Source organism: Tachypleus tridentatus, unplaced genomic scaffold (genome assembly GCF_004210375.1).
Source record: "Tachypleus tridentatus isolate NWPU-2018 unplaced genomic scaffold, ASM421037v1 Hic_cluster_1, whole genome shotgun sequence".
NCBI lineage: Eukaryota > Metazoa > Arthropoda > Merostomata > Xiphosura > Limulidae > Tachypleus > Tachypleus tridentatus.
Genome location: NW_027467777.1, coordinates 33491436 through 33507394, shown reverse-complemented (window position 1 = coordinate 33507394; position 15959 = coordinate 33491436). Strand labels below are relative to the sequence as shown.

Genomic DNA, 15959 nt, shown 5'->3' with positions numbered 1-15959 from the left:
CATGGCCAGATGAAAGTGAGATTGTTAACAATGTCCACGTCATAGCCAGATGAAGGTAAGATTGTTAAAAATGTCCACATCATAGTCAGTTGAAGGTAAGATTGTTAACAATGTCCACATCATAGTGAGTTGAAGGTAAGATTGACAACAATGTCCACATCATAGTCAGTTGAAGGTAAGATTGTTAACAATGTCCACATCATAGTGAGTTGAAGGTAAGATTGTTAACAATGTCCACATCATAGTTGAAGGTAAGATTGACAAAAATGTCCACATCATAGTCAGTTGAAGGTAAGATTGTTAACAATGTCCACATCATAGTCAGATGAAGGTAAGATTGTTAACAATGTCCACATCATAGTCAGTTGAAGGTAAGATTGTTAACAATGTCCACATCATAGTCAGTTGAAGGTAAGATTGTTAACAATGTTCACATCATAGTCAGTTGAAGGTAAGATTGTTAACAATGTCCACATCATAGTCAGTTGAAGGTAAGATTGTTAACAATGTCCACGTCATAGTCAGTTGAAGGTAAGATTGTTAACAATGTCCACATCATAGTCAGTTGAAGGTAAGATTGACAACAATGTCCACATCATAGTTGAAGGTAAGATTGACAACAATTTCCACATCATAGTCAGTTGAAGGTAAGATTGTTAACAATGTCCACATCATAGTCAGTTAAAGGTAAGATTGTTAACAATGTCCACATCATAGTTGAAGGTAAGATTGACAACAATGTCCACATCATAGTCAGTTCAAGGTAAGTTTGTTAACAATGTCCACATCATAGTCAGTTGAAGGTAAGATTGTTAACAATGTCCTCATCACAGTCAGATGAAGGTAAGATTGACAACAATGTCCAGATCACAGTCAGATGAAGGTAAGATTGACAACAATGTCCACATCATAGTCAGTTGAAAGTAAGATTTTAACAATGTCCACATCAAAGTCAGTTGAAGGTAAAATTGTTAACAATGTCCACATCATAGTTGAAGGTAAGATTGACAACAATGTCCACATCAGAGTCAGTTGAAGGTAAGATTGTTAACAATGTCCACATCATAGCCAGATGAAAGTAAGATTGTTAACAATGTCCACGTCATAGCCAGATGAAAGTAAGATTGTTAACAATGTCCACGTCATAGCCAGATGAAGGTAAGATTGTTAACAATGTCCACATCATAGTCAGATGAAGGTAAGATTGTTAACAATGTCCACATCGTAGCCAGATGAAGGTAAGATTGTTAACAATGTCCACATCATAGTCAGATGAAGGTAAGATTGTTAACAATGTCCACGTCATAGCCAGTTGAAGGTAAGATTGTTAAAAATGTCCACATCATAGTTGAAGGTAAGATTGTTAACAATGTCCACATCGTAGCCAGATAAAGGTAAGATTGTTAACAATGTCCACATCATAGTCAGATGAAGGTAAGATTGTTAACAATGTCCACATCATAGTCAGTTGAAGGTAAGATTGTTAACAATGTCCACATCATAGTTGAAGGTAAGATTGACAACAATGTCCACATGATAGTCAGTTGAAGGTAAGATTGTTAATAATGTCCACATCATAGTCAGTTGAAGGTAAGATTGTTAACAATGTCCAAATCATGGCCAGATGAAAGTGAGATTGTTAACAATGTCCACGTCATAGCCAGATGAAGGTAAGATTGTTAAAAATGTCCACATCATAGTCAGTTGAAGGTAAGATTGTTAACAATGTCCACATCATAGTGAGTTGAAGGTAAGATTGACAACAATGTCCACATCATAGTCAGTTGAAGGTAAGATTGTTAACAATGTCCACATCATAGTCAGTTGAAGGTAAGATTGTTAACAATGTCCACATCATAGTTGAAGGTAAGATTGACAACAATGTCCACATCATAGTCAGTTGAAGGTAAGATTGTTAACAATGTCCACATCATAGTCAGATGAAGGTAAGATTGTTAACAATGTCCACATCATAGTCAGTTGAAGGTAAGATTGTTAACAATGTCCACATCATAGTCAGTTGAAGGTAAGATTGTTAACAATGTTCACATCATAGTCAGTTGAAGGTAAGATTGTTAACAATGTCCACATCATAGTCAGTTGAAGGTAAGATTGTTAACAATGTCCACGTCATAGTCAGTTGAAGGTAAGATTGTTAACAATGTCCACATCATAGTCAGTTGTAGGTAAGATTGACAACAATGTCCACATCATAGTTGAAGGTAAGATTGACAACAATTTCCACATCATAGTCAGTTGAAGGTAAGATTGTTAACAATGTCCACATCATAGTCAGTTGAAGTTAAGATTGTTAACAATGTCCACATCATAGTCAGTTGAAGGTAAGATTGTTAACAATGTCCACATCATAGTTGAAGGTAAGATTGACAAGAATGTCCACATCATAGTCAGTTCAAGGTAAGTTTGTTAACAATGTCCACATCATAGTCAGTTGAAGGTAAGATTGTTAACAATGTCCACATCATAGTCAGTTGAAGGTAAGATTGTTAACAATGTCCACATCACAGTCAGATGAAGGTAAGATTGACAACAATGTCCAGATCACAGTCAGATGAAGGTAAGATTGACAACAATGTCCACATCATAGTCAGTTGAAAGTAAGATTTTTAACAATGTCCACATCAAAGTCAGTTGAAGGTAAAATTGTTAACAATGTCCACATCATAGTTGAAGGTAAGATTGACAACAATGTCCACATCAGAGTCAGTTGAAGGTAAGATTGTTAACAATGTCCACATCATAGCCAGATGAAAGTAAGATTGTTAACAATGTCCACGTCATAGCCAGATGAAGGTAAGATTGTTAAAAATGTCCACATCATAGTTGAAGGTAAGATTGTTAACAATGTCCACATCGTAGCCAGATGAAGGTAAGATTGTTAACAATGTCCACATCATAGTCAGATGAAGGTAAGATTGTTAACAATGTCCACGTCATAGCCAGTTGAAGGTAAGATTGTTAAAAATGTCCACATCATAGTTGAAGGTAAGATTGTTAACAATGTCCACATCGTAGCCAGATAAAGGTAAGATTGTTAACAATGTCCACATCATAGTCAGATGAAGGTAAGATTGTTAACAATGTCCACATCATAGTCAGTTGAAGGTAAGATTGTTAACAATGTCCACATCATAGTTGAAGGTAAGATTGACAACAATGTCCACATCATAGTCAGTTGAAGGTAAGATTGTTAATAATGTCCACATCATAGTCAGTTGAAGGTAAGATTGTTAACAATGTCCAAATCATAGCCAGATGAAAGTGAGATTGTTAACAATGTCCACGTCATAGCCAGATGAAGGTAAGATTGTTAAAAATGTCCACATCATAGTCAGTTGAAGGTAAGATTGTTAACAATGTCCACATCATAGTGAGTTGAAGGTAAGATTGACAACAATGTCAACATCATAGTCAGTTGAAGGTAAGATTGTTAACAATGTCCAAATCATAGCCAGATGAAAGTAAGATTGTTAACAATGTCCACGTCATAGCCAGATGAAGGTAAGATTGTTAAAAATGTCCACATCATAGTCAGTTGAAGGTAAGATTGTTAACAATGTCCACATCATAGTCAGTTGAAGGTAAGATTGTTAACAATGTCCACATCATAGTCAGATGAAGGTTATAAGACTGTCAACATCACAGCTAGTAGAAGACTAGAACAGTGTCAATATATATCAAACCGTGACACACTACAACATCTTCTGTGTCAATATATATCAAACCGTGACACACTACAACATCTTCTGTGTCAATATACAGCAAACCGTGACACACTACAACATCTTCTGTGTCAATATATATCAAACCGTGACACACTACAACATCTTCTGTATCAATATATATCAAACCGTGACACACTACAACATCTTCTGTGTCAATATATATCAAACCGTGACACACTACAACATCTTCTGTGTCAATATATATCAAACCGTGACACACTACAACATCTTCTGTGTCAATATATATCAAACCGTGACACACTACATCTTCTGTGTCAATATATATCAAACCGTGACACACTACAACATCTTCTGTGTCAATATAACATATAAATACGTCAAGGACTGTAACCATAATCTCGCTGTAACAAAAGCCACTCTGGGCTTCAGACAAGAACAGAAGAATTTTATGTGCAGATAACAACCTGTCAAGAACGTGGAGACTACATTAGTAGTGATAAAGTTTAGGTTATAGCCACTTGGAGACAACATCTAGATGAAAGCGAGATAAACATCAATATTACATAATTAGGTTATATAATACACAGGTCTACCACCTATTGTTACTGGTTTAGCATGATGTATTTCAATGAGTTCACATATATCTGCCACATTCATTTATCGTGTTAACCAACCTACCTGGATGCTCGTAGCTTGATAAATGGTTTACACTACGTCGTTACAATTTTTTGTGAAAATAATTCAGACTATCATAATCTTAGCTTGATTCCTATACAAGATAATTTCCACGCTATCAAAACATATCAAAGGAACTAGCTCATTAGGCCTATCGAACTTTAGAAATTGAAAAACACATTTTGCCATAGACAGATACGTCATATCAATATGCTCAACGCATTTCAGTTCCTTCTTGTCTTGGAAAAGACTACCTGGGAGACGATGTTCTACATAGGACAAGAGAATATGCTAATTCATAGGAGTCGAGTAATCGAACTATTCGATAGAACTCCTGGAGGGTTGACTTAATTAATTTTCCAATATAATTTGTAAAAGACAGCCATGTTGTCAGAACAGGCGGAAGGCAACGGTTAACGTTAATGTCTAAAATTCAGTAAACGTAATTGGTTTAATAGAAAACGTTGCAGGTGATTCTACTAAAAACGACATAACTTATAGTCACAAACTTTCTAAATAGTAAGTGTAAATTTTCATGTACCAAAATTGTTTCAAACTATTGGTAATGTTGTTATTATGGTTATAGTGAAACTCAAGCTAATCAGGAGAGCTTTGTGTTGGTAAACAACGTCCTAGTGAGATGAAACATTGTCCTAATCAGAGACAACACTGTAATCAGATCAAAAACTGTTCTAACCAGAGAAAACACTGTCCAAGTCAGATCAAACACTGTCCTAGTTATGGCAAACACTGTCCAAATCAAATCAAACACCGTTCTAGTTATGGTAAACATTGTCCTAGTCAGATCAAACACTGTCCTAGTTATGGCAAACACTGTCTAAGTCAGATCAAACACTGTCCTAGTTATGGTAAACACTGTCCTAGTCAAATGAAACACTGTCCTAGTTATGGTAAACATTGTCCTAGTCAGATAAACACTGTTCTAGTTATGGCAAACACTGTCTAAGTCAGATCAAACACTGTCCTAGTTATGGTAAATACTGTCCTAGTCAGATCAAACACTGTCCTAGTTATGGCAAACACTGTCCAAGTCAGATCAAACACTGTTCTAGTTATGGTAAACACTGTCCAAGTCAGATCAAACACTGTTCTAGTTATGGTAAACACTGTCCAAGTCAGATCAAACACTGTCCTAGTTATGGTAAAATCTGTCCAAGTCAGATCAAACACCGTTCTAGTTATGGTAAACACTGTCCAAGTCAGATCAAACACTGTCCTAGTTATGGTAAACACTGTCCAAGTCAGATCAAACACTGTCCTAGTTATGGTAAACACTGTCCAAGTCAGATCAAACACTGTCCTAGTTATGGCAAACACTGTCCAAGTCAGATCAAACACTGTTCTAGTTATGGTAAACACTGTCCAAGTCAGATCAAACACTGTCCTAGTTATGGTAAAATCTGTCCAAGTCAGATCAAACACTGTCCTAGTTATGGTAAACACTGTCCAAGTCAGATCAAACACTGTCCTAGTTATGGTAAACACTGTCCAAGTCAGATCAAACACTGTCCTAGTTATGGCAAACACTGTCCAAGTCAGATCAAACACTGTTCTAGTTATGGTAAACACTGTCCAAGTCAGATCAAACACTGTCCTAGTTATGGTAAACACTGTCCAAGTCAGATCAAACACTGTTCTAGTTATGGTAAACACTGTCCTAGTCAGATCAAACACTGTTCTAGTTATGGTAAATACTGTCCTAGTCAGATCAAACACTGTCCTAGTTATGGTAAACATTGTTCTTGTTAGGGCAGTGATATCAAAATTATTTGGGTGAATAACGAAGCAAGAAACCCTCCAGGAAACCTATTAGATGAGATGAAACCTTCCAGGAAACCTATTAGATGAGATGAAACCTTCCAGGAAACCTATTAGATGAGATAAAACTTTCCAGGAAACCTATTAGATGAGATGAAACCTTCCAGGAAACCTATTAGATGAGATGAAACCTTCCAGGAAACCTATTAGATGAGATGAAACCTTCCAAGAAACCTATTAGATGAGATGAAACCTTCCAGGAAACCTATTAGATGAGATAAAACCTATCAAGAAACCTATTAGGTGAGATAAAACCTTTCAAGAAACCTATTAGGTGAGATGAAACCTTCCAGGAAACCTATTAGATGAGATAAAACCTTCCAGGAAATCCATTAGATGAGATGAAACCTTCCAGGAAACCTATTAGATGAGATGAAACCTTCCAAGAAACCTATTAGATGAGATGAAACCTTCCAGGAAACCTATTAGATGAGATAAAACCTTCCAGGAAATCCATTAGATGAGATAAAACTTCCAGGAAACCCAATAGATGGGAAAAGATCTTCCAGGAAATCCAGTTGATGAGAGACGAGTCATAATACAGTTATTATTGTTGTCAGTATTTGAACGGTTTTTTTAACTTGTCTCCTGATACTTGTATGTTGGGATTGGGGGGTTGAGGCCAGACTGCGCCAGAGATTGTCCTTCACGTCTCGGATTGTTCGTCAGAGACGAGATACTTTAATGTGTCAACCCTTCAGTGGTGGTGCATTATGTACAAACGAAGCGTTGAAGTATTCACTAGTAGTGTGTTATGCATAAATGAAACGTTCAACACTTCAGTAGTGGTTTATCACATATATACGTAACGTTCAACTCTTCAGTTGTGGTTTATCACACATAAAAGAAACGTTAAACTCTTTAGTACTGATTTATCACGTATAAACAAAACGTTAAACTCTTTAGTAGTGGTTTATCACATATAAACGAAATATTCAACTCTTCAGTACTGGTGTATCATGTATAAACGAAACGTTCAAATACAGTGATAACAGTTATAATTATTTCCACTTGGAGCTAAAGGTTTGAAAACTGTTTGAATTAGTGTAATACACAGTGTGTAATCTAACGTTATGATAGACTTTAATACAGTACCACAATCTGTGTGAAAATATGATAAGATCTGTGGAATAGTAGCCGAACAACGTTGGTAGGTATTCAATGTTTATTGCTACAAAGCTACAAGGCTATCTGTGTCAGACAAGATGTGGTACAGTATAGGTAGAACAACGTTGGTAGCTAGGTAGGTATTCAATGTTTATTGGCACAAAGCTACAAAGTTATCTGTGCCAGACAAGATGTGGTACAGTATAGGTAGAACAACGTTGGTAGCTAGGTAGGTATTCAATGTTTATTGGCACAAAGCTATAAAGTTATCTGTGCCAGACAAGATGTGGTACAGTATAGGTAGAACAACGTTGGTAGGTAGGTAGGTATTCAATGTTTATTGGCACAAAGCTACAAAGTTATCTGTGCCAGACAAGATGTAGTACAGTATAGGTAGAACAACGTTGGTAGGTAGGTAGGAATTCAATGTTTATTGGTACAAAGCTACAAGACTATCTGTGCCAGACAAGATGTGGTACAGTATAGATAGAACAACGTTGGTAGGTAGGTATTCAATGTTTATTGGCACAAAGCTACAAGGTTATCTGTGCCAGACAAGATGTGGTACAGTATAGGTAGAACAACGTTGGTAGGTAGGTAGGTATTCAATGTTTATTGGTACAAAGCTACAAGGTTATCTGTGCCAGACAAGATGTGGTACAGTATAGGTAGAGCAACGTTGGTAGGTAGGTATTCAATGTTTATTGGTACAAAGCTACAAGGTTATCTGTGTCAGACAAGATGTGGTACAGTATAGGTAGAACAACGTTGGTAGGTAGGTAGGTATTCAATGTTTATTGGCACAAAGCTACAAAGTTATCTGTGCCAGACAAGATGTGGTACAGTATAGGTAGAACAACGTTGGTAGGTAGGTAGGTATTCAATGTTTATTGGCACAAAGCTACAAAGTTATCTGTGCCAGACAAGATGTAGTACAGTATAGGTAGAACAACGTTGGTAGGTAGGTAGGTATTCAATGTTTATTGGTACAAAGCTACAAGGCTATCTGTGTCAGACAAGATGTGGTACAGTATAGGTAGAACAACGTTGGTAGGTAGGTAGGTATTCAATGTTTATTGGTACAAAGCTACAAGGTTATCTGTGTCAGACAAGATGTGGTACAGTATAGGTAGAACAACGTTGGTAGGTAGGTAGGTATTCAATGTTTATTGGTACAAAGCTACAAGGCTATCTGTGTCAGACAAGATGTGGTACAGTATAGGTAGAACAACGTTGGTAGGTAGGTAGGTATTCAATGTTTATTGGTACAAAGCTACAAGGTTATCTGTGTCAGACAAGATGTGGTACAGTATAGGTATAACAACGTTGGTAGGTAGGTAGGTATTCAATGTTTATTGGTACAAAGCTACAAGGTTATCTGTATCAGACTAGATGTGGTACTCTAAGGTTACCATTCTCAGTGTCACGTGTCTGTAAGTTGACCTTTCTTAGTATAACTTGTCTCTAAGGTGACCATTCTCAGTGTCACGTGTCTGTAAGTTGACCTTTCTTAGTATAACTTGTCTCTAAGGTGATCATTCTCATTGTCACGTGTCTGTAAATTGACCTTTCTTAGTATTACTTGTCTCTAAGGTGACCATTCTCTGTGTTACGTGTTTGTAAGTTGACTTTTCTTAGTATTACTTATCTCTAAGGTGACCATTCTCAGTGTCACGTGTCTGTAAGTTGACCTTTCATAGTATTACTTGTCTCTAAGGTGACCATTCTCAGCGTCACGTGTCTGTAAGTTGATATTTTCAATTTAACTTGTCATAATCTCAACTGATCATGATATTAATATTTCATATTTCATCGTCAGTCATTAAGAATGTAGTTGATTGTATTAACTAATATTAACTAATAATAATTAGTTGGACAAACAAACTAACAGACAGGCATGTATATTTATTCGTGGCTCGACCAAAGTTCGATAGAGAAACGTATACGTCTTTAGGAAAACCAAACTGTACTTGAACACCAACAAATAACATGAACATAACACCACAAATATCCTGCGACAGACACGTGAATATCTGATATCTATATAATGTGTACTTACCAGTTACTTCAATACACAGTGTTCCATCATCTCTCCTTCCCACAGTGACTTTAGTTTTTTCCTGAAAAAAACAACAAAAACAATGTTCTTATCATGAAACTGTACATAAACATAAATACACTTGTTCTGCTTCACACATATAATAATAAAATCAATTGATGTGAGCTAGTGCAGAGCTGATGATACAACTTTAAAATGTTTGTTAATAAATAACACTAAATATACCCAGGAATATACAAGATAAGGACACCACTACAGTAGATAACACTAAACATAGCAAGGAATATACAAGATAAGGACACCACTACAGTAGATAACACTAAACATAGCAAGGAATATACAAGATAAGGACAACCCTCCAGTAGATAACACTAAACATAGCAAAGAATATCCAAGATAAGGTCAACCCTCCAGTAGATAACACCTAACATAGCAAGGAATATCTAACATAAGGACAACACTCCAGCAGATAACACTAAACATAGCAAGGAATATCCAAGATAAGGACAACCCTCCAGTAGATAACACTAAACATAGCAAGGAATATCCAAGATAAGGACAACCCTCCAGTAGATAACACTAAACATAGCAAGGAATATACAAGATAAGGACAACACTCCAGTAGATAACACTAAACATAGTCAGGAATATCCAAGATAAGGACAACACTTCAGCAGATAACACTAAACATAGCAAGGAATATCCAAGATAAGGACAACACTCCAGTAGATAACACTAAGCATAGTCAGGAATATCCAAGATAAGGACAACACTACAGTAGATAACACTAAACATAGTCAGGAATATCCAAGATAAGGACACCACTCCAGCAGATAACACTAAACATAATCAGGAATATCAAAGATCAGGACACCACTCCAGTAGATAACACTAAACATAGCAAGGAATATCCAAGATAAGGACACCACTCCAGTAGATAACACTAAACATAGCAAGGAATATCCAAGATAAGGACACCACTCCAGTAGATAACACTAAACATAGCAAGGAATATACAAGATAAGGACTCCACTACAGTAGATAACACTAAACATAGTCAGGAATATCCAAGATAAGGACAACACTACAGTAGATAACACTAAACATAGTCAGGAATATCCAAGATAAGGACAACCCTCCAGTAGATAACACTAAACATAGCAAGGAATATCCAAGATAAGGACACCACTCCAGTAGATAACACTAAACATAGTCAGGAATATCCAAGATAAGGACAACACTACAGTAGATAACACTAAACATAGTCAGGAATATCCAAGATAAGGACAACCCTCCAGTAGATAACACTAAACATAGCAAGGAATATCCAAGATAAGGACACCACTCCAGTAGATAACACTAAACATAGCAAGGAATATCCAAGATAAGGACACCACTCCAGTAGATAACACTAAACACAGCAAGGAATATCCTAGATGAGGACAACACTTCAGTAGATAACACTAAACATAGCAAGGAATATCCTAGATAAGGACACCACTCCAGCAGATAACACTAAACATAGCAAGGAATAGCCAAGATAAGGACACCACTCCAGTAGATAACACTAAACATAACAAGGAATATCCAAGATAAGGACACCACTCCAGTAGATAACACTAAACATAACAAGGAATATCCAAGATAAGGACACCACTCCGGTATATAACAGTAAACAAATATTCAGCCTAATAATGTTTTACGCTTATTATCAGAATTATGAAAACTACAGCGTCAAGTCAGTAACCAGACTGAATAGGAAACTACAGCGTCAAGTCAGTAACCAGACTGGGTAGGAAACTAGAGCGTTAAGTCAGTAACCAGACTGGGTAAGAAACTACAGCGTCAAGTCAGTAACAAGACTGGGTAGGAAACTACGGCATCAAGTCAGTAACCAGACTGGGTAGGAAACTACGGCATCAAGTCAGTAACCAGACTGGGTAGGAAACTACAGCGTTAAGTCGGTAACCAGACTGGGTAGGAAACTACAGCGTTAAGTCGGTAACCAGACTGGGTAGGAAACTACAGCGTTAAGTCGGTAACCAGACTGGGTAGGAAACTACAGCGTTAAGTCAGTAACCAGACTGGGTAGGAAACTACAGCGTTAAGTCGGTAACCAGACTGGGTAGGAAACTACAGTGTTAAGTCAGTAACCAAACTAGGTAGAAAACTACAGCGTTAAATCAGTAACCAGACTGGGTAGGAAACTACAGCGCCAAGTCAGTAACCAGACTGGGTAGGAAACTACAGCGTCAAGTCAGTAACCTGACTGGGTAGGAAACTACAGCGTTAAGTCAGTAGCCAGACTGGGTAGGAAACTACAGCGTTAAGTCAGTAGCCAGACTGGGTAGGAAACTACAGCGTTAAGTCAGTAGCCAGACTGGGTAGGAAACTACAGCGTCAAATCAGTAACCAGACTGGGTAGGAAACTAGAGCGTTAAGTCAGTAACCAGACTGGGTAGGAAACTATAGCGTTAAGTTAGTAACCAGACTGGGTAAGAAACTACAGCGTCAAGTCAGTAACCAGACTGGGTAGGAAACTACGGCATCAAGTCAGTAACCAGACTGGGTAGGAAACTACAGCGTTAAGTCAGTAGCCAGACTGGGTAGGAAACTACAGCGTCAAATCAGTAACCAGACTGGGTAGGAAACTAGAGCGTTAAGTCAGTAACCAGACTGGGTAGGAAACTATAGCGTTAAGTTAGTAACCAGACTGGGTAAGAAACTACAGCGCCAAGTCAGTAACCAGACTGGGTAGGAAAGTACAGCGTTAAGTCAGTAACCAAACTGGGTAGGAAACTACAGCGTCAAGTCAGTAACCAGACTGGGTAGGAAACTACAGCGTTAATTCAGTAACCAGACTGGGTAGGAAAGTACAGCGTTAAGTCAGTAACCAGACTGGGTGGGAAACTACAGCGTTAAGTCAGTAACCAGACTGGGTAGGAACCTAGGTTGGCAACTACACCTTTTGACCTTTATTGTTTTGTATAAAAAGTACACCAAAATATGAAAGGTAGAACATAACAATGTCTTCTGAACCTATTTACAGAAAGCTGTAGTTATGTAGTTGTATATTTTGGATATATAAGAATGTACGGCAAACACCAATGTCTTCAGACAACTTTGATGTGGCTGTTCCATTCACCGGGTTTACTGAACTCTGCGTGTGAGAAAAAAATGTTGCAAACACACTAAATCCCCTGCTGTCACGACGCGTCACACAAACCACGTAATACGTAAAAATCGATCTTATTTGTTAGAACAGGAATAGTATTCATACAGCCTGTGCACAGAAAAAACACAGGTGTCTGTCTAACTGTCTGTTAACATGTCCATCTGGAAGCAGGAGTTAACTGTTGATCGCTTCAATATCCCAGCAATGTACCTCTGGACTTTTCTCTAAGCTTTTTGGAAAGGGACCTAAAATTGAATTTCTCTGTAAAAGTCTACATCAGAGAAAGCAAAAAAAAAGAAAGAAAAGATTTACGAAACTCTTAAGTAAACAAACTAACAAATATATAAAGACTAGTTACTGATATAGGTTATAACATGTAAAGAAACTCAAATAAAACAGATATTAAATCTCCACGACTATCCGACAAAAAGTACAAAAAACAAGTTCTGTTTATCTGTAGTCTTGAATTATTGTTAAATCCACAATAAGTGACGGTGTAGTTCTTTTATAGATATTTGATGAGCGAAGAAATCATCGACACGTTCTTTGATGTCTTTATTTTAAGGCCCCGGCATGGCCAGGTGGGTTAAGGCGCTCGACTTGTAATCTGAGGGTCGCGAGATCGAATCTCCGTTAAATCGAATATGCTCGCCTTTTCAGCCGTGGGAGTGTTATCTTATGGTGAATCCCACTATTCGTCGGTAAAAGAGTAGCCCAAGAGTTGGCGGTGGGTGGTGATGACTACCTGCCTTCCCTCTAGTCTTACACTGCTAAATTAGGGACGGCTAGTGCAGATAACCCTCGTGTAGCTTTGCGCGAGATTCCAAAACAAACAAATTTTATTTTATTATATAGGCTCTGATCAGTTCGTCCAAGTTGGATGTTGGAGACACAAGTTCAACATTTTAAATTACACCCAGCGCCCGCTATTACTGCTAAAAGAAACACTGACTCGTTAAAGTGTGTACAATCGTTTTCATATATTTTATTGCTATGGTTTAGTTAATTAATGTGAAATGAAACGGTGCTAAACCAACAGTGAATCACGTACAAAGTATGGTTAGTTATTTCGAGCTAATCGAGTGTTTTTGTTTTGGTTAGCACGACTTAAATAGTTGCAGTAGGCGACTAAATAACTACTTGATTGAGAAACAGTAATTTGAACTGGAAAGCAACAGTGACAGCTAACACCATTGTACATTACAAGAACTTAAAACCGTTTCTTTTGTAAGTATTTCCATAAGTTGAAGAATTTTAGGGTTACCGAGGAAACTCTACGTCACCTAAACGAGGAACCAATGAGCAGTAAGTGATGCTTTCCCTAATAATAAATAGTTCTTTAATAATAACAATAATCACATATTCTTTAGATTTTTCACGTACATAACAAGTTCACCTTTCTTTGGTCGGAATGCGCTACTTAGAACAATTCTCTTTCCAAACAGTTAATGATTAAACATACACACAATCACGCTGATGGAGTACAGAAAGACCGCGCGAAGTGATAAAAAAAAATACGCACAATTCTTTCTCATCTGTCTTCATTATAACAAATAACTGCTCAGCTGAAACTCAGCTATTGAATACAGAGGATGAGAACAGAATGTTGAGGGCTACAAGGTAATGAAAATAATCAAACAAAGAAGAAAAAAATCGAAATTCTCTTCAGTTGGATCACATCACCCGTACATAGTAAACCCTTCATCAGGATTAGCAATAGAAGCTCGTGAAATACTCAGAAATGAAAAGGAAAAGAAAGAGCGAATACATGATCGAGCACTCCGTATTTCACATTATTTATTTATTAGTTATCACGTTCGTTTACTTTTTGTTAAGGGGGGGTGTTGTTAATAGCAAAGCTACACAACGGATTATCTGTTCCAGTCTACGTTTAAATTATTATTATACTGAACAGAGACGACTGATTGGATATCAGATTACCAGAAGGATGGATCTATTATTCGGTTGCAATGGACTGAAAATTCTGCTCATGCGTATTAAGAGCTATATTTCTTAATCTAACCCTGAAGAGGCCATATCACGTGAATTATTTTTGTAATTAGTTAAAAAGGACTGGTAACTTACGTAACAAATACATTCAAAAACTAGGGTTACGGTGGAAACTTTACGTATCAGTTTAAATGGCAGTGCGGGTTATCTGAACCAATTATTCGGTCTCCAGCTTCTAGAAAGACCATTTCTGTGTTCTGTTTACTCTATGAGCCCAAACATTACCCATTGGATTTTCCCAAACCAAAAATCTAAGTTAGAAATCAATATTTTTTTGACAACTCATGTTTTTTAACCATTCACTAGATAATAAATAAATAAAACGAAATAACAATTGTAATTATTTACATGATTCAATAAGAAACGTTGTTTACTAGAAAGCTATAATATCATTAACATAACGAAACGTAACAAAAAACACCAGCAGAAGTAATAATATAAACGTTAAAATATCTCACAATTCCACGCGATACAAAGTTATAAATACAGCTGCGCAAAAGAAGACATACGAGTGCTTATATAACGCTGTTATTCATTGCGGTAAAGGTCCATTTATTGCAAGTCCATGATAGTACCGTCAACGAACCAGCTGCAACGAGCCGTTGCGTCATTATTTCTAAAATAATGGAAAGTTTTACGTTTCTGGGAAATTCTACTTCACAGTTAACGTCAAAGGTGTGCTTTCGGAGAAGCTTTGCTCACTTAATGAATCAATGTTTAACGCACCATAAAAGTGATTTATACGATGGCACCTAGCGGGAATTGAATAAACTACACGTTTAAAAAGGGTTACGTGCTAGTTTTTAACATAGAATCACGTAAAATATATAAAAACTTAAACGTGTTAAACACTTGTAAATATGAGGTTTTAACAATGTAATAGTGCAAACAGAATTATTAAGTGTTAATCTAACAGTGCAGTAGTGTAACAAAACCATTAAACACGAGATTTTAACAACGTAATAATGCAAACAGTTTTTTCTTAAGCACAAAGAAGTGTTTTAGAACCAAAGTTGATTATGAAAATGAACACGTTGTTCTTACACTAAAGTAGTTCGTAAATCAGAATTAATGAAACGGTACAAAACAACAGTTACTGCATAATTAAACCGAACGACCACAACTCCAAACTTAATTTTTATTTGCATTAAACACACTAGATAGTTTTAACTTCAACAATAAATAATTCAGTGCGTTTCGCGCGATTATTTCTATCAAGTTGTTCTATAAACAAACATTATTTAATGAGACGTTGAGTGTCTGTCTAACCGCTCACGAAACAAATAAAAAGAAATCTAAGCAGTGATGTCGAGAAAACCCACTTGTAGAAAAAAATATATATATAAAAAATCTAGATTAAAGACATATTCACGATGATGTTCGCTCG

General features: G+C 36.8%; 1 protein-coding gene across 1 annotated transcript in view; it reads right to left on the bottom strand.

Annotated features, from left to right (window-relative positions):
- Nucleotides 1-14599, bottom strand: part of LOC143241755 (high affinity cAMP-specific and IBMX-insensitive 3',5'-cyclic phosphodiesterase 8B-like) — a 46300-nt gene extending 31701 nt beyond the window's left edge. The window contains exons 1-3 of the mRNA XM_076484978.1: nucleotides 14586-14599; nucleotides 12773-12833; nucleotides 9388-9448 (exon numbers count right to left, since the gene is read on the bottom strand). Of these exons, the coding sequence (XP_076341093.1) occupies nucleotides 9388-9448; nucleotides 12773-12833; nucleotides 14586-14599 (136 nt within the window). The remainder of the gene's footprint in view (nucleotides 1-9387; nucleotides 9449-12772; nucleotides 12834-14585) is intronic.
- Between the last annotated feature and the right edge of the window lie 1360 nt (nucleotides 14600-15959).